At 40.7% G+C, this 25,014-nt stretch overlaps 1 protein-coding gene across 3 annotated transcripts in view; it reads left to right on the top strand.

Annotated features, from left to right (window-relative positions):
- Positions 1 to 25,014, top strand: part of PRKG1 (protein kinase cGMP-dependent 1) — a 1,249,639-nt gene that overhangs the window by 1,128,729 nt on the left and 95,896 nt on the right. For all 3 annotated transcript variants that reach the window (XM_042907726.1, XM_042907722.1, XM_042907723.1), the window contains exon 9: positions 7,360 to 7,434. In XM_042907726.1, coding sequence (XP_042763660.1) covers positions 7,360 to 7,434 — 75 coding nt within the window. The remainder of the gene's footprint in view (positions 1 to 7,359; positions 7,435 to 25,014) is intronic.

Here is a 25,014-nt window from a genome sequence, read left to right as displayed (position 1 = left end):
CGTTTCTCTCTAGATGAAGTCTCATCATATCACAACCAAAGAGCAAAATTACACACTTTTTAGATACACCACTGAGTAATCAGCTGTGTTCAAAAGGATGTTTTGGCTTAATAATGAAAGCATCTTAATAACTGAAATTATTACCCACTGAGTTACTGTCACTATCATGTTCTGAAACAGACAAATTTCCTAGAATAAGAAACCTAGCCTTTTATGATATTTCTGAAGGAGAATTTCTATAAATACCATTCTCGGTGTGGAAGGAGCATTTCTGCTTCCTCCTTCTCTCCTCTCCCTTCCCTTCTTCCTCCTTTCTTTCAATCCCTCTTTTCCTCCTCCTTTCCTCCCTTTTTCTGTCTTCTTTCTTTTCCACTCCTTCATCGCAAGAATGTTGGAAATACCAGCATTAAACATAAAAGGCATTTTCCATTTGCTCTTGCTACTTCTGTGTTCTCACCTCATAACGTTTTGTCCACCCCCTTAAAATATTGTCAAGACTCATGAAAATTGGATTCTCACTAATACTGCCTCAACATGCAGTAAGTTTTGTTGTTGAAATACCCTGAATAAAAGTCTGTTGCTCATTAACGTCTTCTTCGTTTATTCTGGAATTATGTCTACAATGTATGTGAAATTGGCTCTTTTATTGCACAAGGCTAAGATATAACTCATACACGAATTGTGAGTTTGTTTATAAACAAACTTTGTTCTCTAGTCTCCTAGAGACTAGAGTTGTTGTTAAACTTTTTAAACCATTGCATTATAATTTCTTTCTTAATAAAACAGCAAAAGTCCTCTCCCTTAGTAGCCAAGAAATGTCACAAGACCTAAGTAAATATTTAAAAAGGTGTCCGATGCCTATAGTAATATTTTCCAAATGTCTCTTTGATGTGGGTCCACAAACATGGCAGGTGTTCTTTTAGAAAATCTGTGAGAAGGAAGAAAAAAATGCAACATTCATGCTTGCACCAGGAATAATAAATTCTGTAACACCGTCAATTAAGCTTATCAAGATTCTTAAAATATTCGTTGATGAGTGCAGGGATACACAGACAGAGACAACCACTTGGAACTTACTAATACAGCTTGAAGAGGGCACATTTTCTTAAACTTTTAGAGAAGCATAATGTTGGGCTTACTGTTGGAGAACACTTAGAATATTAGCAGGAAGCCTTTGTTCTGTGTTTCAAAAAAATGTTACTTGGCCAGGATTGCTCTCTAAATAAAGATGATTTCCAAAGGACATATGGTTCCAATTTCAAAGCCAAGATGATTGTCCTGGATATTTTATTTTGAAAAGAAATTCCATATGTCTAACCTGTAATAGAGAGTATAAATATAAATGTTTTTGTACACAGTTGCCACACTTCTTCATCTGTGTGTGTGTGTGTGTGTGTGTGTGTGTGTGTGTGTGTGTGTTGGTGTCTGCCATGGATTAGTAGGTACTCTACACAGTAGGTACATACAATGACCTACTCTTTGTGAAACTACTGCTTATGAGTTTTTAAAAATAAAAGGATACACTTCAGCCCTAATATTAAGGTAGAAATCAACATAAATCACAGATGCTTTATGATTACAACCCTATAATAGACAACGATAGAGCTCTGCAGAAAAAAAAAAAACAGTGAAAAGAAATACGTAAAGATATTCCCGTTAGTTATTTGTGGATAGAGAAATCCGATGCCTTCTTAATTTCTTCTCATGGTTCTTAAAAGTTTTCTATAGTAATAAATTGATTACATTTTAAATGAAAAGGATTTTCTTTAATTAGAGGGAGTTTATTTCAGAAGTAACTTCCAGTTGATCAAGTTAGGGGCCTTTGTAAATTGATGTTATTCCCTTCATTTTTTCTAATCTAGTGGTAAAAAAAAAGATAATAAATATTGAATCATTAGCACCACCTAGAAAATTAGTACTTTAAATCAAGGCCTCTTAAAACTTACACCAAAAAGTCACTCCTGAAATACCACTTTCATTCATTCTTTTCAAATGTGACACTTGTCATTGGATATGACTAAGATTTAACAAATTGGCTCTAAAGAGCTCGTAACCAGTCTAAATGTGTTTTTTTTTTTTCAATCAGGCTCGACTTACTTTTAAACTCATTCCTGTGATTAGATGCTTTCTGTAGAGCTTTGCCAGATGGAGGATTTTACGTTTGTATACCCTGCGGATAGGAATTTGAAACTGCCTTTTCGAAAAGCGATCTGCATAGTTTTAACCAACCCTAGTGGGGTAGACAGGTTTTCTTCAGTTATAAAGGACTTCATCCTTACCGTAATTGCCACCCATTCACCCTCTAAATCTTTGATCATATCCTATCCTGCATAAGACATATTTAGGTCAAATCAATAGGAGGAGGAAGAATTTTTTTTTAACTATTTGAACTCCCCAAATTACTCTGCGTGTCAAACACGTAAGAACACAGTCGGAGTGTATTTGAAAAGCTCCCATACAGGCTGTTCCTCTTCGGTTTTACCACAGCGTGCTCTTTGTTTCCTCTCTGTCAGTGCCTTTTCACAATGTTTTGGATTTAGTTATATTAAAAATATCTACGTATTGTAGAGGAAGGAGTGGGAATGAGGGAATGCAGATTTTAGTCCCAGATGTGCTGCAGAATTGGAGTCATCTTGAACAAGAAACTTTTAACTCCCTGTGCTTAAATCTTACATTATCTCTAAAAACAGAATATCAACCAGATGTTATTGATTTTTTCACAATAAAATAAATACTGTCTTTCACATTACAATTTTTTTTTAATTTTTTAAACGGTTATTCATTTTTGAGAGGCACAGAGTGGCAGAGTGCAAGTGGGGGAGGGGCAGAGAGAGAAGGAGACACAGAATCCAAACCAGGCTCCAGGCTCCGAACTGTCAGCCCAGAGCCTGACACCAGGCTTGAACCCATAAACCATGAGGTCATGACCAGATCGGAAGTCAGACAGTCAATTGACTAAGCCACCCAGGCACCCCTTTACTTTAGAATCTTAAACCCATCTCGCATAGGGAGTTTCCCTTGGCAATGACTGAGACGTTCTATGGGAAGGTGGGAAACTCTACCATTTAAAGAACAATGGCAGAAATCATATTTGAACACTGATCTCCACTATGGGGATTATTATTATTTATTTATTTTTAAATCTACATCCAATTAGTTAGCATCTAGTGCAACAATGATTTCAGGAGTAGATCCCTTAGTGCCCCTGACCCATTTAGCCCATCCCCCCTCTCACAACCCCTCCAGTAACCCTCAGTTTGTTGTCCATATTTATGAGTCTCTTTTGTTTCGTCCCTCTCCCTGTTTTTATAGTATTTTTGTTTCCCTTCCCTTACGTTCATCTGTTTTGTTTCTTAAAGTCCTCATAGGAGTGAAGTCATAGGATTTTTGTCTTTCTCTGACTGACTCATTTCACTTAGCATAATACCCTCCAGTTCCATCCATGTAGTTGCAAATGGCAAGATTTCATTGTTTTTGATGCCGAGTAATATTCCATTGTGTGTGTGTGTGTGTGTGTGTGTGTGTGTATACACACACATATATATATATATGCCATATATATATATATATATATATATATATACATACATATATATATATGGCATATATATATATATGTATATATATATATATATATATATATATATATATATATATATACGCCACGTCTTCTTTGTCCATTCATCCATCGGTGGACATTTGGGCTCTTTCCATACTTTGGCTATTGTTGATAGTGCTGTTATAAACATGGGGGTGCATGTGTCCCTTCGAAACAGCACACCTGTATCCTGTGGATAAATGCCTAGTAGTGCAGTTGCTGGGTCACAGGGTAGTTCTATTTTTAGTTTTTTGAGAAACCTCCATACTGGTTTCCAGAGTGGCTGCACCAGCTTGCATTGCCACCAACAATGCAAAAGAGATCCTCTTTCTCTGCATCCTCACCAACATCTGTTGTTGCCTGAGTTGTTAATGTTAGCCATTCTGACAAGTGTGAGGTGGTATCTCATTGTGGTTTTGATGTGTATTTCCCGGATGATGAATGATATTGAGCATCTGTTCATGTGTCGATTGGCCATCTGGATGTCTTCTTTGGAGAAGTGTCTATTCATGTCTTTGGCCCATTTCTTCACTGGATTGTTTGTTTTTTGGGTGTTGAGTTTGATAAGTTCTTTGTAGATTTTGGATACCAACCCTTTATCTGATCTGTCATTTGCAAATATCTTCTCCCATTTTGTCAGTTGCCTTTTAGTTTTGCTGATTGTTTCCTTCTCTGTGCAGAAGCTTTTTATTTTGATGAGGTCCCAGTAGCTGATTTTTGCTTTTGTTTCCCTTGCCTCTGGAAATGTGTTAAGAAGTTGCAACGGCCAAGATCAAGGAGGTGTTTGCCTGCTTTCTCCTCGAGGATTTTGATGGCTTCCTGTCTCACATTGAAGTCTTTCATCCATTATGAGTTTATTTTTGTGTATGGTGTAAGAAAGCGGTCCAGATTCATTCTTCTGCATGACGCTGTCCAGTTTTCCCAGCACCACTTGCTGAAAAGACGGTCTTTATTCCATGGGATATTCTTTCCTGCTTTGTCAAAGATGAGTTGGCCATACGTTTGTGGGTCCATTTCTGGGTTCTCTATTCTGTCCCATTGATCTGAGTGTCTGTTCTTGTGCCAGTACCATACTGTCTTGATGATGACAGCTTTGTAGTATAGCTTGAAGTCTGGGATTGTGATGCCTCCTGCTTTGGTTTTCTTTTTCAAGATCGCTTTGGCTATTTGAGGTCTTTTCTGGTTCCATACAAATTTGAGGATTGTTTGTTCTAGCTCTGTGAAGAATGCTGGTGTTATTTTGATAGGGATTGCATTGAATATGTAGATTTCTTTCGGTAGTATCAACATTTTAGCAATGTTTGTTCTTCCTATCCAGGAGCATGGAATCTTTTTCCATTTTTAGTGTGTCTTTTTCAATTTCTTTCATAAGCTTTCTATAGTTTTCAGCGTATAGATTTTTCACCTCTTTGGTTAGATATATTCCTAGTTATTTTATGGGTTTTTTTGTGCAACTGTAAATGGGATTGATTCCTTGATTTCTCTTTCTGTCACTTCATTGTTGGTGCATAGGAATGCACCCGATTTCTGTGCGTTGATTTTATATCCTGCAACTTTGCTGAATTCATGGATCAATTCTAGCAGTTTTTTGGTGGAATCTTTTGGGTTTTCCATATAGAGTATCATGTCATCTGCAAAAGTGAAAGTTTGACCTCCTCCTGGACAATTTGGATGCCTTTTATTTCTTTGTGTTGTCTGATTGCAGAGCCTAAGACTTCCAATACTATGTTGAATAACAGCGGTGAGAGTGAATATTCCCTGTCTCATTCCTGACCTTAGGGAAAAGCTCTCAGGTTTTCCCCATTGAGGATGATATTAGCATTGGGTCGTTCATATATGGCTTTTATGATCTCAAGGTATGCTCCTTCTATCCCTATTTTCTTGAGGGTTTTATCAAGAAAGGATGCTATATTTTGTCACATGCTTTCTCTGCATCTTTCGAGAGGATTCTATGGTTCTTGTCCTTTCTTTTATTGATGTGATGAGTCACATTAATTGTTTTGCAGATATTGAACCAGCCCCGCAGGGGATTATTATTTATCATTTATTTTATCACTAATTATATGTCTTTGGAAAGTTGTATAAGGACCATCGCCTTTGGCAGCCTCCATTCATTTGACATTCATTAATGCAGTTCACCTCAGAAAGCTTGATGCTCTGTGGTTCTTGATTCCTTAGTCTTCTGTCTCTTCCTTTTGTTCCCTTTTTGTATTAGAAATACTTCATGTTTTAGTTCAGCATTCCACTTACCCTGTCCCCCAGATGAGATCATTACCCACAGGACTGATGTCGTACCCGCCCTGTCTCCTTTTGGCCAGCCTCCAAGGAAGAGTCAAGTCTCTCTTTACACATTTTTCATAAAAACAAAAACAAAAACCAGTGTGTGTCAAAGTGGTTAAGCAATGTTTAACTTTAAATCAACAAATAACCCTATGTTTCAGGACCTGACCAGGCATATTTTATTATTTGATACTCACACGAAGCTTTTTCTGTGCACTGAGATTCTAGAGGTTTAAAATTAAAATGTAATTCCTTACAGCTCTTTGCCATTCTCCATGTGTAGGCTAGACGTCGCTGGGGCTTTTATGGTTGTCGTGAAGGCACAGTGATTTGGCCGGAAGCCGCAGTGTAGGTCTTGAGGGTATGAGGGGGAATGGTGGCCTCCTTCCCTACCAGCCTTCACGCTGCTGGGCTGTACGACTTCAGGTCAGTTTCATAACCTCTCATGCCTTTGGATGCTCATCTATGCAGTGGAGGTAATTCTCACTCACAGGGTTGCTGTAACGATTAAAGTGTTTGTTACTACATGTAAAATGCATGCAATGGTAGCCAGCATATAAGCACCATGTAAGTGAGGGCCCTGATTATTATGTGAGCACTTTGAATGTAGATTTTCCTTTTGTTCCTCTGTTCAGTTCACTGCTTGCCAGAAGGTAGTGCACATAAGAGTTCTGGTATCTGGTTGCATTCGGTAATTTTCAAGGGTAATTCTTGTGTGTGTGTGTGTGTGTGTGTGTGTGTGTGTGTGTGTGTGTGTGTGTTTTCCTTTTGTGCTGGCCCAGTAATATTTTATGTTGTAGACCTATAATAGATGGGACTTCATTATATAAAGTCTGAACACAGTTCTAGGTCCGTGTAGGCTATGGGATAGATTGGGTTTGCCCAGGTGTATGACCCTTCCTGGTTGATCCTAAAGTCAGTATCTTCATCCGTCCAAAACGAGTTGACTCTCCTATAATTCTCCTCTGTCGTGTGCCTGTCTTCTGCATATGTATTTTGCCTTTGAAGATTAGTTTACAGTTTTGTCACGTGGAGATAATAATGTTTGTCTTTTACGGTGTGTTGTAGACCTGGAATCAATATATGTTCATGATAATTAAAAGAAGAGTGCCCACAGTAGGCATGCAGTAGGCATTCCATAATTGGTAGATCTTGTCATGATCCCTAGTAAAGTTGACCCACTTTGTGACCTATGTCCTTTTGTGTGTCACAGATTTTATTCCAGCCGTTCTTTGAATATCTCCTTTCACCAGGTCCAGTTCTAGGTGCTGGGAACCACGGAGGTAAACACGATGGAATAGGTCACCGTTGTCAGAGACACTATCATTATCTGATATGTTTCTTAATGACGTATCTGGTTTAAATGTTTGACTTCATTTTTAGTTAGATCCTTTTAGATTGTTTCAATGTATTGTTGACGAGGTAGTCATTGTTAGGACTCTGCAGAGCATTTATCCTGATGACTGTGTTTTTCCTTACAGCTCTTTCAAGCATTTGATTGGAGGACTGGATGACGTGTCTAATAAAGCCTATGAGGACGCAGAAGCTAAAGCAAAGTAAGTGATATTTTTTTATTCCTTTGACTTTAGTCTTGATTTTTCAAAGTTGATTTTGAATAAATAGAAGATTAACTGTTTTGTCGGACGTAACAAATCCCAGCACTCTGACAGAAGAAATCACTTGCTTCAGAGGGGGGAACTAGCAAATTTCAAGGTAGTTACTACATAGGATGCTTCCTCAGTAAGTCTCTTCTTAAACATGAAATCTTAATTTGGGGAGCAAGATCATCTCCACAAGGGAAAAATGGTAAGTTTAAAACCCCCTATAAATAATTGAATGCAAACATTATTTCTCCCACTGAAAATACTTGATGGATGAATGGCGGCCACAGTGCGCAACAGTTGTTTGTGAAACTGTAGGGGAAATAACAAAGCTGAAGTATTTCCCGTTGCAAATACCCTGTTGCTCTGTTGCTTTCTCTTGAACTGCCGAGGCACTAAGTTACCAGAATGATCGGAGATAGTACATATCCCAATAATTATCCTTTTTGTATCTACTGACATAAATCCAATTGTATCCACTTTAAACCTTTAACTTTTTTGAGTGAGATCTTGCCATTTGCAGCTACCTGGATGGAACTGGAGGGTATTATGCTAAGTGAAATGAGTCAGTCAGAGAAAGACAAAAATCCCATGACTTCACTCCTATGAGGACTTTGAGAGACAAAACAGATGAACATAAGGGAAGGACAACAAAAATAGTATAAAAACAGGGAGGGGGACAAAACAGAAGAGACTCATAAATATGGAGAACAAACTGAGGGTTGCTGGAGGGGTTGTGGGGAGGGGGGGATGAGCTAAATGGGGAAGGGGCGCTAAGGGATCTACTCCTGAAATTGTTACACTAGATGCTAACTGATTTGGATGTAAATTTTTAAAAATGAAAATGAAAATAAAAAAAACCCTTAACTTGTTTGACAAAGATTTGAAATTATTTGAGATTGGCTTTTTCTGACAAAAAAAATCTAGGTTTCTTTTACAAAATGGCAATCCTTATAAGTCTCCCCTCTTCTGCCCCCCCCCCCAAACTAATTCAAGTGAAAGCAATTTAGTAGTGATATCACACAGGACACCTGAAGGATTAAACTGACAAAAATTTATCAGTAAAGAGATAATTCAGGGGCAGAATTTGGTTGGTTTTGTAGTAACCTCAAAAGCCAAAAAAAAAAAAAAAATTTAATTGCTTTTGCCTTGAGAATCTAGGAAGATTAAAACTTTGGTCTAGAATGAAAAAAAAAATAAGTACTGTAATTCATTTTGACTGATAAAATTCTATTATCTTCAAAGCTGTCAATATATTCACAATTTCTTCCCCATATGGTTGCTTCTGTTTCCTCCGCTCTTTGGAGGGACACAGACACACACATCCGGAGGTCAAATGGCAGCCGTGCCTTTGCCAAGATTTGCTCAGGAATCGCACTAGGCAGTTTTAACGCCAAACTGCACACAGTCATCGGATTGCCTGTACTGTGGGTGGTACATATTAATTTTCTGGGGTTTTTTCCTACACTCGGTCAAAATACATATTAATGCTAAGTTTAGCTTCTGGTATTAGCACTAATCCTACTGAGATGGCAGAGGGGGCCATTTAAGCTACCCTATCAGTTTTAAAAGTTATAAAATTCCCTTGTTATTATTGGACTTTATCCTTAGAGGAACATTTGCTATATAAAAATTCATCTTTATAATTTATGTTAGCATATTTTTCTTGAGTATATATAGTCGATTAAGATTACCGTGGGTCATTCCATATAAATATGTGTCGTATAATACACCTTTTGTATATATATAATGGCTGGTAATCTTGAAAATTTATCTAAAATCTACATGAGCAACTGTGTACGTATTTTTGCAGTTACTAGAAAAAGTCAGACCTCTTTTATTTTATTTTTTTAATGTATATTTATTTTTGAGAGGGGGGGCAGACTGCAAGTGGGGGAGGGCAGAGAGAGAGGGAGACACAGAATCCGAAGTAGGCTCCCGGCTCTGAGCTGTCAGCACAGAGCCCAACACAAGGCTCAAACTCACAAACCGCGAGATCATAACCAGAGCTGAAGCTGGACGTTTAACCGACTGAGCCACCTAGGCGCCCCATACCTCTTTTGAACTAAAGCATTCTATGGTCTATTTCTGTTTCGGCTAAATGTTAGATTCTTTAATGAAAGTTTTTGCGTAAGTCCTGTTGACCCAAAGTTGAGTCTGGTCACAGGCTTGAAATGGGTCAGTGATGGGAAAGCGCCTTGACTTAGCTGCATCCTTCCCAGCGTCCTCCTGGCTCTATAAAGATGACTGTGTTTGCATCTCATGAACTCTGGGCATCTGTGAGGTCATTCACACGTGCTTCAACCAAAGACAACAGGGAAAACAAATACGGCAACGTTCAGATCTGACAATTACAGGCCAGGAAGGGTGACCATACTTCTCACTGGAACAGATTCTGTGTGAAGAGTACCCTGAACGTGGGGCCACAGCCTCGGGCTTTGCTTCCCCCCTTTGTCGTTTCCAACCACCTGGTCTTAGTCCAGTTACACTGCCTCTTGATGGCCTCATCTTACTTTTGAAATGGTGTTTCTGTGACTTAATTGATAGGAGTATGTAGAAGTGCCTTGTGAATGATAAAGGGCTGTAAAGGGAATGTTACTGTTGGTGGAATTAATCACTGGAAGCATATCCTAGTGCTTTTGATAAATGGCTTGATTTATAGATAATTATTGCATATTGATTACATAAAACTAACTTTACCTGGCCAGGAACTCTTTACTCGTATGTGGACAAACTGCTCTCACTTCGGTAGAATGTCATGAAATTTCACCTAGCCTGGAAAATATCCGTAAATACCATTTTGATAAAAACAGCAACATTTAGGGGCGCCTGGGTGGCTCAGTTGGTTAAACGTCCAACTTCGGCTCGGGTGATGATCTCACAGTCCGTGAGCTTCAGCCCCGCGTTGGGCTCCGTGCTGACAGCTCAGAGCCTGGAGCCTGCTTGGGATTCTGTGTCTCCCTCTCTCGCTCTGCCCTTCCCCTGCTCATGGTCTTGCTCTGTGTCTCTCTCAAGAATAAATAAACGTTAAAAAAAATAAATAAAAAATAGCAACATTTGGCTAAAAGAAAGTTCAATTATGATTGAAGAACAAAGAGGAACAGCAAATGACTAGTTGCATCTAAGTGGCTCAAAATATTACTTGAACCATAAATTTGATAGACTATAAATTAGTTATTATACTTGAATATAAGTTCACTAGGAGAGGTTAAAGTTTTCTAGCTCAATTAATACTAAATCCAAATGAATGCATAACCCACGTTCCTTAATATTATTTGAAAAATGGGAAAAAATCAATAATATCTGAAGATTTCTGAGGTTGAAAGTATCATTTTAACTAGGTGTCCTCTCTCTCGGAGGTAAACTGTGAATTATTCCCAAGGCAGAGCTTTTTAGTTGAACTAACAAGTTTAAATGTCTATCTGTGTTAACACTGTTGTCTCTTTATTCAATTTCCTCCCCTTAAGTGTATTGTGCCTTCATCTCATATTTAAGGAGCTTCTAAGGTTTGCCACTTCAGGGACTAGGTGCACGCTCTAATTGGTCTCAATTCCCTGGATCATTCTTGTAATGCCTCTAAATTTCTATATAGATCACAAAATCTCTACCGTTGAGAACCAAGGTGTTGATTGGCTCTGCCGTGTGAGTCTCCGTGATTTTGCCGAATTCACCGAAGATGAGGGTAGTATTTCTTAAAATCCAACTGAAATGATCACAGTATTTATCCCTGTGAACTTACTGTTGGTATTGTCTCATCGACTATGACTATTTGGATAAAAGGAGGAAAAAAAAAAAAAAAGGCCTGACTATAAAGATAGATGCAGTTGAGATGTTTAGAACTTAATTAGCTGTTAGCATAATCAGGCTTCAGTGGCGGACTCCTACACAAAATGTACAAACCATCCTTTTCAGAAACACTCCTCTCATCCGGTGTGGGTGGCTGGTCCAGAAAGGTTGGCTTGAGAGCAGTGTTCTCGTGAAATGGTTCTTCGAACTTTCCTGCTGCTGGATATATGCCTTCAGCCCCTCTCACCACATAAATTACCGACAAAGAAAATTATTCTTGACAGAATCTTTACCTTTATGGCATGTTTAAGCTTTTCTTGATTGCTGCTAATTATCCACTAAGGGCTTCTCTTTCTAAAATATGAAGTTGTAATCACAAAGACATTAGAAGAGACAACAGCAGATCAAAGTTAAGCATCATTAAGGCTTATTTAGAGCGGAAAGTAGCATTCGTGATGAAAGGTATGCGTTATTTCCCTCTGAGAATACGTATTCGTTTAATAAACACTTCGAAATTCACTTAATGATGACTCAGGCACTGTGTTTCACAATGTGCAGACTAAGTAGGAAGCCTATTTTCTAATACTAAGGATCTTGCTGCTCTGACAGCTCTAAGAATATAGATTCGTAAATGCGTTTATTTATGATCTAAGTTGAGGCTTCTCAGTTTCGTTCTCCGTGAGGGACTCTTTCTCATGGTGAAATTTATACAAAGCTACAAATGAGTGTCCAGTCATGTGTTTTAATCTACAACATCCCTTGATACGAATATAGATTCGAAGGCCCTGCGATGAGTCCGCAGCTCCTCACGTACCTGCCTTTGCTGTGTTCATTCACTTTGTCATATGCACGCATTTTATTCAACACTTTCTGGGTTTCTACAAAATGCTGCATATACAGCGGTGAATACAACAGGCATGCTCCTTGCCTTCATGATGCGTGTGGTGCCATGAGGGAGAGAGACACACGTAAATGGTTCTGGGAGAGCTTCCCAGAGGAGGTGACATTTTATCTAGATTTGAGCTGAATTCTAATGAATTAGCTGGTTAGGCAATAATTAGTATTCGCTGGGCAAGTAAATGCAGAGGGCATTGCAGCTAGACAAATAGCATCTGCAAACCTAGATGGGTATGCACAGAATGCATATTCAAGGAACCAAAGTGCAATCAGGCTGGGACCGAGAAAGTCTAAGATCGGGTGTTAAGGATTTAGGAAAATCACTCCAGGCTTGTAAGTTACCAGAAGAGATGAGTTGGGTGACCTGCTAATTGAACATCCTTTCCTCTGGGGTTGGAAGACTGTGAAGTGAAAGCAGAGAGAACCAGCAGAGTATTTTGCAGGGAAAAGCTGATTGTGGACAGGACTTGAATGAGGGCTGGGTGAATAGAGAAAAGCATTTGAGAGATAGTCAGATGGCAAAGCCAGGAGGTCTCTGCACGGATGTAGATGTTGGTGCTCAAGGGGAGCAAGGTCAGGCCAGCGCAAGGACTTGGCGTCTGGCGGTCAGAGGAAGACAGGGGCGTTCTCCAAGGCAGAAAGTTTGAATGGTGGCCAGGTTTGGGCAGGGGGGCGGGGGGGCAGTGCTAGTGAATTGATTTTTGTTCAGGTTATAGATGAGCTGCCCTTGAGACCGGTTGGGCAGGCCTGGAGCTCGGGGGAGAGGTTGGTACTCACTTGGAAATTATGAGCTTTTACGTGGTAGGTGAAATTAAAGATGTGCATAAGGCAGAAAGTAGGGAATTAGAGCATCATGGTACTGAGGGCTGATTCTTGAGGAACTTTAGCATTTAAAAATCAGGGAAAGGAGAAGGATCTCTCTGTCTCTCTGTCTCTATCTCTCTCTCTCACACACACACACACACACACACACACACACACACACACACACAGAAAAGGAGAGCTCAGAAGCAAAGCCAGATGCATCACAGAAGCCAAGAACAGAGTGTGTTTCAAGATAGGGGGAGGAGACAATGACATTGCACGCTGCTGAGAGTTCTAGTGTGTCAGTTAACAAATGCCCACTGGATTTATCAAACCACTGGTTCACTTTAGGGTTAGCTCAGGGCTGAGTCCCCTCACATGGGCTCAAGATGAAATTGATGTGAAAAAATAAGAGTCAATGAGCTTATATGAAAGTATAAGAAATTTCAGGTAAAATAGTCAGAGATATGTAGGGATCTTCAATATTGGGAGAGAAAGGAACATGTTAAATCCAGGAGAGACAGAGTAGAAAAGTCTGGGCAAGTTGGTCTCAGGTCCTTGTAACCCTCACAGACAAAAGCAGACTTTGTGATGTGATTTCCTACTTAAGAAGGTTTTTAGTTTTCTTTTTTCATTAGGTAATATTCCTTTAGATTTAAATGCTAATCCGCACCCTGCCTCTGTCTCTGTAAAACTGTAAAATTCTCCCAAGAGGGAGGGAGGGAGGAATGAATAAATGAATGAATGAATGAAGGAAGGAATAAAAATTGAATTCCCCCAAGAGGAATCAATATATTTTTTTCCTCCTATCTTAGCATAAATATGTACTTAAGTTCCTTTTTCCTCCAGAGATAAGCTGATCCTCCCTCTGGGCACACAGAGGAAAGAGGGACCAACCTTGGGCAAGGAGCCTCTAAATGACCAAAGACTTAAAGGCACCATTGGAACCGCCATCTAGTCCTGCCTTACTCCCCTCACTATGCACCACTGTCCACTTCTTTCCCACCTTGTCCTGGAAAAAGGACTTCCAAAACAGATTCACCTAGAAAGAAACAAAAGCAAACAAGAAAGCTGAAACTATAGAAAGGAGCCAGGAACGAGGAGAGTGTGCAAAGCAGGATCCTATCATCAGTGCACGAGAAAAAAAAGTGGTGCCCCAAAAACAGAGGCACCAGGACTGCCTCTGACTTACTGCCACGAAACAGTGAAATCCCACAGTCTCTTCCTCTGGATGAGACCAAATATTGCCTGCATAGGGTCCACTTGTTTGGCCTTTAGGCTTCAGTCCAAATAAAACTTTTACTCCTGCTTCCATGATTAGTCCTCCTTGATTTAAAGCCCCCCTTCTGTTTACAAGTTCATCTGCAAAGGAACGTTTTAGTCAGTCCGGTATTTTCAGAATTGCATTTGGTGCCAAGCCTTGTCGTTGGACACAACGTGACGGCAGTCAAAATGTTCTCTCGTTTCATTAGCAGAGACGACCCTTTAGCGCTCACTCTGCTGTCACGGGCAGGTGCTCTGTGCTCTCTGGCATGTTCCTCGAGCCTTTGAATGTTCACTCATCAAATGCGTCTCCAAACAACGAAGCTGTGGAAATCAGAACACAGGCCTGCATTATTTGTAATCTATTCCCGAACGCCCCAGGGTTGGCTAGCATCTCACAAACATGAGATTCTCAATGCACAATCCAATACATATGGGTTGTTCTTCTGAACACCCTGACTTTAAAAATTTGGCCTTTCTTACTGGTGTTTGTCTGCCAGGCATTTGAGGGTAAAGACCTTAGTATTCCCGCAATCTTATCAACAGTTTACTTAAGCTAACGCGGTCGAGATGTAAGCAATTCTCAGGGAAATGAGCCTGGAAAATTGTGTCTCCCCCTATGGAAAGAATGCAAGGGAGCGAAATCCTATTCCAAAATGGAGACTCGGCACCAATTAAGTGGAAAGAACAGTGAATGGCATTCTGAAATAGCCCTCAAACCAGAACCAGAACTTGCTGACCACTTCCAGGGTTGGGTACCCAGAAGACAGTCCTATCCTCTGGGCAATAAAAATTGTTTTCCGTTTTATTGCAGGGCAAATGCAGAGGAGACTGAGAAATTTGCAGTGGTTGGCCCTCTAATAAGCCGGCTCTCCTCTGTGCAAGAGCTGCTTGGTTTTCAAATTCCCGTACGTGCAGTCAGGGCGGGAGGAGGTAGGGAACCGTTGCCGGGGCCAGCGGTGCTAACAGATTAAAACTTCCCTGTGGGTTGTAACTACAGAGCGTCCAAGTCTGTGTCTCTTTCAGGTGCAGGGATACTGAATCAGTCGCTCTGTTAGAAAATGATTTTCAGGATAAAACTGCTTGGCCTTGGGTAGGGGTATTTTTTTTTTCTGTTCATTAAAAATGTGAAACTCTCAAAGGCCGTTTGTTAATTTCTTCTCTGCAACGTTTATCTTTCAGACTCCCTAGGTAGCAAGACTTTATAAAGGTGAATCCCAGGATGTCCTGGCAGGCAACCTTTTGTAATTGACAGAGCAGAGGACTAATGATAATTAAAAATTCTAGTGCTGTTGACAAACCATTTGATTACAGGCTGTTTTCTTGTTCTGGAAAGAAAGGGTGTTTCCTTTCCACCATTGACATGTTAGACAATAACAACCGGAAATTACTTTCAACACATCAAGGGCTCTATACATTGTAAGGATGATTTGTAAGGATGATTGCCATGTGGCAATGAGGTCTGCGTTTCCAGAGCCCAAGATAGAAAAGAGTCTTTTTGACAGGCTGACGTCCTTCCTAGAGCCCATTTGTGATAAAGTACTTTTTATTTTATTTTTTTAACTATTTTTTTTAATGTTTATTTATTTTTGAGAGACAGAGCACGAGCAGGAAGGGGCAGAGAGAGAGAGGGAGACAGAATCAGAAGCAGGCTCCAGGCTCTGAGCTGTCAGCACAGAGCCCGGTGCGGGGCTCGAACTCACAACCTGAGATCATGGCCTGAGCCAAAGTCGGCGCTTAACCGACTGAGCCACCCAGGCTCCCCACGTACTTTTTAAAGAGCAAAAAATAGGAATACCTAGTATGTCCCTTGTGTTCTCAGCAGGTTCAGCTGAAAAATAATAATCTTTGACTAAAATACCTTTTCTTTGTCCATGCAAGCTGTTTCTCTCACTGGAGATAGCATATGGCCTAATTCGAACACTGCCATACATAGAAGGCTGAGCCATTCTAGGGAGAAAACCTTGAACCTAGGGAGCTGGAGGCTGATACTCATAGCTGGGAGGGAGGCCATGGGCACATGGCAGGAGGCAAGGAGGCGATCGCTTTGGAGATGGGAGTTGCCGCCTTAGTCTCAGCATCTATGAGCGCTTCTCCGTTTGACCTTGAGCACAGGGTCTAGCACCTAGCGCTTGCCTCTCTGGACCTGTTTCCCAATCTGTAGAAATGATATTCCTTGTGATAAATCCTTTCTAATGTAGATGCTTAGAATGGGGAAGTTAACAAGCCATGCTTTTAGACGCATAACTCCCTTCCACGGAAACAATACTTTCGACGTGTGTTGTTTTCTAAATTTATCGTGAAGACATCTTTGTAGTTGTCAGTAGCAAGCAGGCTCCTAAAGATCATGGAATAATTTGTGGGTCTGTATTTTAACGAAAGTCACTAAAGCTACATTTCTTTCCTCTTAGGAACTGAATTGAACGCATTGCCGTTAGTGCATGCTTTATTCAAAATATTTAAATCAAAAATTATGCAGTTTTGCTTGAAGAACACTTCGATAACTCATAGTAGCTAAATAAATGAGCTTTTAGAAACAGCAGTTTTCATTTTCATCATTATACATACAATCTTCTCTTGCCAATCTGACATTTAGATATGATAATAAGCCAGACTCTCTCTCAATAAAATGCCATTTGAAAATTATAGAGTTCCTTGGAAACGGGAAATGTTATACCAATACTTTGCCCATGAATCCCTGTAGAAAAAAAAATGATTTTTAAATAATGAATTAAAATGGCAGCGTAAATTGTTTCAATACACCGAGCACAGTGCATGGTGTGAGTTTATGTCTCTAAATTGTTATTTGAGGAAGATGAGATATCACAGAAGTGAAATATGGCTGATGTTCACAGCCATTTGGGTGTATCACGCTATTTCCCTGCAATGCATAAATTGCAAACATTAGTCAACTTTATAAACTGTATTAATTACTTCAGGCAGCCAGCTTCTACCCTACTATATCAGATATGTATGGATATAAAAAACAAAAGCTGTTACTCTAATATTCAGAAGCGGTTCAAACATTTTAGACAGTGTAGATAAATTACTGATTGAACATATTGAATAATAATGATCCTAATATCCTTGAAAAGGAAATAAAGCAGGTTCCTAAAATGATGAATTTAAGATTACACTCTCGGGACACCTGGGTGGCTCAATCGGTTAAGCGTCTCTCAGTTTGAGCTCAGATCATGATCTCACAGTTCATGGGATTGAGCCCCCCTCGGGCTCTGCGCTGACAGCTCAGAGCCTGGAGCCTGCTTCAGATTCTGTGTCTCCCTCTCTGTGCCCTTCCCCTGCTTATGTTTTCTTTCTTTTTCTTTCTTTCCTTCCTTTCTTTCTTTCTTTCTTTCTCTCTCTCTCTCTCTCTCAAAAATAACCAAACATTAAATTGTTTTTAATTTATACATTCTGAATTTCCCTCTGACATCAGCATTCATCTACAGTCACCACCTTGTAATTTTAATAGTGTCGTAAGCATTATGCCTAAATCGGTTTTATTCATAAGCTTCTTTTTCCGCTATTTTTCTAATCTTGGAAATATTACACAGCTATGCATATAAACAGGAGTTGTTCAGCCTTGGCACTATTGACATTTTGGGCTGGATAATCCTTGGCTGTGAGTGGCTGTCTTGTGCATCATGGGATGCTTATCAGCATCCCTGGTCTCTACCCTCTTCTGAGATCTTTACTCACAACACTTCTGATACATGAGTGGGGTTTTTCCACACCAACATCCAGCCCTTCTACCCTCTGGATTCTAACTACATATCCTACAGTTCCAGTCAGTTCTGAGGTGCTCAGTCCCACAAGACTGCCCCCCTCTTCAGACACCACTCACAGTGTCCCACATGCCTCTGACCATCTGGTTATAATTCAGGGGTTCCCATGACCCCTTCTTCAGGTTGTACAATGGCCCACAGAACTGGGGAATATCATTTCCTTACCATTACCAGTTTATTGTCAGCCTACAGCTCAGGAACAGACAAAATGAAGACTGGTATGGGTGGATGGGCACAGAACTTTCATGCCGTTTCTGAGCACCTCACTCTCCTAGCAACTTGATATGATCACTGACCCCGAAGCTCTCCTCACCCCACTGTTCAGGGGTTTTAATGGAGATTCATTATGTAAGCAGAATTGATCAAATCATTGGCCATTGGCGACTGAAGTCAACCTCAGCCCCTCACCCCTCTCCAGTTGGGAGGGTGGAACTTAAGTTTCCAGCCCTTCCTTGTGCTTTCTCTTTCTGCTGGTCAGCCACCCTGAAAGCTATCCAGGGGCCCCGCCCACCAGTCATCTCCGTAGCATACCAAAGACACAGCTACCAGCTATCACTCTAAAGGGCCCAAGGGCTTGAGGGGCTTTGTGCCAAAAGCCAAGGACAAGGACCAAATATATATTTCGATTACATCACACCACTAGAAGCCAATAGCATATCCCCCACCCACCCCTCAAGTCATGACAATCAAAAATGTTTCTAGAAATTGCCAAATTGCGGGGCCTGGGTGGCTCAGTCAGTTGAGTGTCTGACTCTTGATTTGGGCTCAGGTCATGATCCTTGGGTCCTGGCTGGAATCTAGTCCCACATCTGGCTCTGTGCAAAGCATGGATCCTGCTTGGGATTCTCTCGTGCTCTCACTCTCTCCCTTCCCCCCTCCCTCCCTCCCTCTTTCTCCCCCATCCCCCCCTCCTCCCCACCGCCTTTCTCCCCCACTCTCTCTCTCTCTCTCTTCCTCTAAAATTGAAAAAAAAATGGCAAATATTTGCGAGAGGGAGAGAGGAGAGGACAAACTCTCCCCTGGCTCAGAACCACTGCTATAAATAGAAAACAAATAGATATGACAATTATTTGAAAAGGCAGTAAAATTATGTTTTTCTGGGTATAGGCTTTTTTCAAATGTTGAAAATGAGCCTTACTTTCCTATAGTTTTGCTTCCAGGAAAAAAACTTAGGAGCAACAAAAATTGCCAGCAGATAAGACTTTTGCTCCACAGGTTTGCAAAACTGTGATTAATTCAAATGCTAGAATGCAACCAAACTATACAAAATAATTTATCCACATTCAATTAAGGTTTCTAGGTTTCTCCCTCATACTCAATATTTTTTTAAAAATTCTCCTTCAAAGAAGCAGGATTTTAAGCTTTATGGGACACTTAACTCACTAGGAAAATCTGGCTTACCAGGGTGCTAAAACTTTGCTATTAGATGTTTTTTCTGTTTTTGTTTTAAGATGTTAGATTTTTCTTTTATTGTCTTGAGATGTTAGAGTTCGTGGGTTTTTTACAGCTGGAAAATTCTGTGTCCTTTTGTGCTGCACATTGTTGATTGACGTTTTTCACATTAGATTCTGAGCCCCTGCAATACTCTCAAATGTAATTACTTTGTGTACAATACAACGAGCATTCTTTCTCGTCATCAAGCCCCTGGGGTGATGACAGTCAAACATGACATTGCATTAAGACAGAAAACACAGGAACAGGTTTTAGGTAAAAGAAACATCGGTAATAGAAGTCTGGTGTTACATCGGTGATAGGACACAGGTGCGTTTTGCTACACCGAATGCCGCATAAAAGAGGGTGAAGGGGCTCCGGGCAATCAGGGACGTGCGTTTGGGGACCAGGGGTCACAAATTTGACAGTCTCTTCAAATAGGGGCATTTTTACATTACAAGCTCTGTCAACATGGTTTTGTTAACTCTGAGACAGAAAGGGCACGACATTCTTTAAATTCCCCTTTTGCGGTAATCACCAGCAATGGATTCTGCCAACACAGTGCGGCCCGCTGGCATGATTACTATTCCTCGCGTGCCTCGGGGAGCCAAAGGCCAGTGGGGCTGACTCCCTGCTGACTGAGGAAAGAGCCAGAAGCAATCAGAGAGAGCTGGCCACATCGCTCCATGAGGGATGTCATCTGGGCATCCTTAGACAGAAAGTGGATATGTGAAATGCAGCGGATGTTGGGATTTCTGTGCCAGACAAGAAAGCCAGCAAGGATTGGGAATACAGATGATCTGGGATTGTTGCCAAATGACCCAAAGGCGAATAATGATTAAAATAGTATGGGGGGTGGTGCGGGGGGTGGTGCTCCAGGGTGGCTCAGTTGGTCGAGCGTCGGACTCTTGATTTCAGCTCAGGTCATGATCTCACAGTTGGTGTGTTCGAGCCCCTGTCAGGCTCTGTGCTGACAGGCCTGGAGCCTGCTTGGGATTTCTCTCTCCCTCTCTCTCTGCCCCTCTCCTGCTCATGCACACTCTCAATCGCTCTTTCTCTCTCAAAGCTAAATAAAATATTTTTGAATAAAAATAAAATAGTTGTCTGCTGGGATTGTTATGAAAGAGTAAACCTTCAGAGTGTTTTTCAACCTACAGGTCCACAAACCCTTAAGGGATCGTGAAGTTCATGTAGTGAATCATGACCAGTATTTTTATTATTTCATGTATGTTGTAGTATTGATTTGTGAGTTTTTCCATTTTATGTATTTTATTTTTTCCATATATATATATATATATATGGAAAAAATAAATATATAATGGGTGTAAAGGATGGGTTTGACAAAAAATGTATTTCTTAATGTGACTATAGTCAAAAAAGCTTAGAAACATAAATCAATGGGGCGCCTGGGTGGCCCAGTCGGTTAAGCATCTGACTTCGGCTCAGGTCATGATCTCGTGGTTCATGGGTTCGAGCCCCGCGTCAGGCTCTGTGCTGACAGCTCAGAGCCTGGAGCCTGTTTCAGATTCCGTGTCTCCCTCGCTCTCTGCCCCTCCCCCACTCATGCTCTGTCTCCCTCTGTCTCAAAAACAATAAACATTATAAAAATTTTAGAAACATGAATCAGTATAGATGCCTCCCAAGTCAGTTGTACTATTAACTATAATTTCATTTCCTTCTTAAAAATAGATGGTTTCTCCTGTGGGCATTGAATACTTAGACTTATCTCATGGCTACAGATTATACTCCTTAGTCAGTCGGGTGCCTTGAAAATGTTGGCATTTGACTCCAAGGAGGAGACAAGAAGTGAGGGGGCAAGATGTATATCTTGCCATATGTGATGCCCATGTCAGTTAATTAGTGCTCAGATGGTGGTGTCATCTCCGAATTCAAAGGACAGTACATCTTTATTGTGAAGAATGAATTAGGTCAACATTTTTTCAGTTCAAACATACCAGGCATATACTAGACAAGGAGAATACAAAAGAAAGGATATTTTTTCCCTCCTCTTGAGAAATGTAAAATCTAATGAAGGCGGGGCGCCTGGGTGGCTCAGTCAGTTGAGCGTCTGACCTCGGCTCGGGTCATGATCTCCTGGTTCGTGAGGTCAAGTCCCGCGTCAGGCTCTTTGCTGACAGCTCAGAGCCTGGAGCCTGCTTCGGATTCTGTCTCCATTTCTCTGCCCTGCCCCCACTCACACTCTGTCTCTCTCTCGCTCTCTCAAAAATAAATACACATTGAAAAAAAATTTTTAATCTAATGAATGCAGCAATTACATTGTTGATCGTGGCATTACTTAGTAACAGGGGAGATATGGAATGTGATACCAACATTTAGAAAGAGCATCTCTGTGGGTCTAAGGATTTTATCTGTTTTTATCAAGACGTTCTCCTGGGTAAAGGACAACTGTAGGCATGTTGTGAACCAAGTGGGGATTTACGTCAAGTGGATGTGTTGGCAAATATCTACAGATTTCGGCATCTATCTGTGACCGGGAGGCTGAAAAAGATGAACATTCCACTCGTTCACCCCAGAAAGGTCAAGTCCTCTTGGACCTATTTCCATTTGCCAGTTATCCAATGAGTTGAATCCAGGGCTGTGCTGCCTTTTGAGAGTGCCCCTGATCAAGTTGCACTGTTTGGATTCCATATTTACAGGTGCAGCAAAAACCAAAGAGAAACTTACCTTGCACTGGGGACTCAGTTTCGTAGAGCTACCTCCTTCATAGTGAGTGTTCTCATTTATGTTCTTAAGCTCTCTCTTCAGAACTTGAAAGCTTTAATAACCCTATAATCACCACAGATGTTGATCAACCGGGGTTTATCTCCGTATTTATTAAAGACAGAGACAGGAACTATTTGGTATAAGATCTAGTATAACCCCCTACTTAGGAAAAATCTTCAACGCCAAGAAAGTGCAGTGTCCAAATCAGTTTTGCTGCGCTGGATATTAATGACAGTGAGCCAGCAGGAATTCTACCCTTCTAAACTATAAAACAAAGCCTTATTAGTATTCAGGACTTTGTTTTGCTTCTTTAATAATAATCTATCCATGTAACTTTTACCAAGTAGATACCAGTTAATTAAAATGTTCGGGTAATCAAAACAGCCCAAGTCCCAGAGAATCTGAAAAGTTTAAGTGCATTCTGTTAAAACGGGATATATTACTACCGAGATAAACAAATACATCTGAAAGCACTTTGTTAAATGTTAAGATGCCGTGTAAATATGAGATAATCCTGTTCTTTGTATAGTTTTATCAATTATTATGCTGATAATTAATGACAAAAATGGTTAACATTTGTTGGGCACTTGGACTATGCCCGGCTTTGTATTAATTACTTCACTTAATCCTTATAACAATTCTATGAGGCAAATATTCTTATTTTCCTTGATTTACAGATAAGGAAATTAAGAGCCAGAAAGATTCTTTTTAATTAAAAAAATTTTTTTAGTGTTTTCCTCTTTGAGAGAGAGACAGACAGACAGACGGAATCTGAAGGAGGTTCCAGACTCTGAGCTGTCAGCAAAGAGCCTGACATGGGGCTCGAACCCATGAGGTGTGAGATCATGACCTGAGGAGAAGTCAGACACCTAACCGACTGAGCCACCCAGGGGCCCCGAAGCCTGGAAAGATTAATCCCAAGGTCTCACGACTTGTACATGTTGAGAACGGGATTCACACTGGCCGCGAGCCACCCTCTACCAAAGCCCGTGTGTGAGCTCCCAGAACCCTAACCATTTCATAGGCATATGTGCATGAGACAAATCTTTGCAACTTGTTATTACACACATCTTCAATCCGAGAAGGTAGAACAATGAACTCTTCCCCTTACAAGCATCACCCAGATTCCAGTTACCAATATCTTGCCACAAATTCTTACTCTTATTCTTGTTACAAAATTTGTTTTACTGAGATCCTTTGAACAAATCACTAACATCCTATCATTCCCTCTCCAACCTTTTATTTATTTTTTTTTTTAAAAAAACCTTTTTTATTTTATTTTTTTTTTAATGTTTTTATTTATTTATTTTTGAGACAGAAAGAGACAGAGCATGAGCAGGGGAGGGGCAGAGAGAGAAGGAGACACAGAATCCGAAGCAGGCTCCGGGCTCCGAGCTGTCAGCACAGAGCCCGATGCGGGGCTCGAACTTACGGACTGTGAGATCATGACCTGAACCGAAGTCGGACGCTTAACCGACTGAGCCACCCAGGCGCCCCTCTCCAACCTTTTATATGCATCTTCTAAAACTAGGGACACATTTCTATTTAACTACAGTGTCATTGTTGCACTTGACGAAGTGAGTATATAGTCAGTATTCAGTTGTTTTCTCCAACCTCTTTGTATGGTTGATGTGTTTGACTTGAGATCAAAAGGAGTCTCAGGCACTGTGTGTGGTGTTCTCTCTCTCTCTCTCTCTCTCTCTCTCTCTCTCTCTCTCTCGTCTCCTTTAATCTAGAAACACATCCCACTAGCTCTGTCAGGTTGTTAACAGATGAAGCCATTGTCCTAGAATGGACCCCCAGTTGAGATTCGTCTTACTGTCTCTCCGTGGTGTCATCCTCTGTGTTTCTCTCTAGGCTCTATATTTTTTATAAAGGATCCTCCAGCCCAGAGGATCGATTAAATTCATGTCCATTTTTTTGTGGCCAGAAGACTTCCTAGGACGTCCAGTGTCCTTCAGTGCTGCATGGTAACAGAAGGCAGATGGTCCTGCCTGTTCCCTTTCCAGCTTTTGAAGTTGGATCGGTGGACTGGGAGGTGACTCTTAGATTGTAGAGTTTCCCATCAACCTTCTGTTAAATGTTTTCATGGCAACACTAGTCCCTGCCTGAGTCAACTAGCTCATTAGGCTTTCCTATGATCATTATCCAACTCCATCATTCTTTCAATATCCGTTAACTGTAATTCTCTAAAACACTCCCCATCATCCACTAAGAATCTGATAGCCTGCCTACCCCCATGCTATACGTATAAGACAGACAGGATGAACGCTCTTCATTCTTCCCCAGCGTGTACCATTTTCCAAAGTTATTGATGCCCTAGTTGTTACCTGTTGGTGACAAATGAGGTGTGTTTTTTTTTTTTAACTTTAGTTTTTGCTCTTTTTTTTTTTGGTGTCATTATGAATTCATGGATTTTTATACGCTCAGTATACCACGTTGGCTCTTTGTTTTCTCTCGACACAATCTGTTAGTGGAAAAGAGTGCTCTTGCTTTCTGAACCAGATGTCGCAGGTCCTGCGTGGGCGTTTCCTCCCCTGGACCTGAACACCATTTCTCAAGGAAGCCTGGTTTGTTTAGTCCGAAGTGGTACAAAGTTAGGGTGGTCACTGCTCCTGGGTCTCTGTGCTTCTAGGCCTTTTTGCATAGATATGTATATTCTTTAACTCACAATACGCTCTGTGTAATCTCATGCTATCTGCGTCCTACGCTAGGTCGTTTAATTTCCCACCTATGTTCATACTTCAGAGGGACTTGTTATTATTTTAGGAGGCAGTCAAGGGTGAGAACTTAGTTTATCATACCAACAAAACCAAAAACTTGCCCAGATACCATAGCCTCCATA

The sequence above is a fragment of the Panthera leo genome, chromosome D2 (assembly GCF_018350215.1).
Source record: "Panthera leo isolate Ple1 chromosome D2, P.leo_Ple1_pat1.1, whole genome shotgun sequence".
Taxonomy (NCBI): Eukaryota; Metazoa; Chordata; class Mammalia; order Carnivora; family Felidae; genus Panthera; species Panthera leo.
This window is presented reverse-complemented; position numbering and strand designations above follow the sequence as displayed.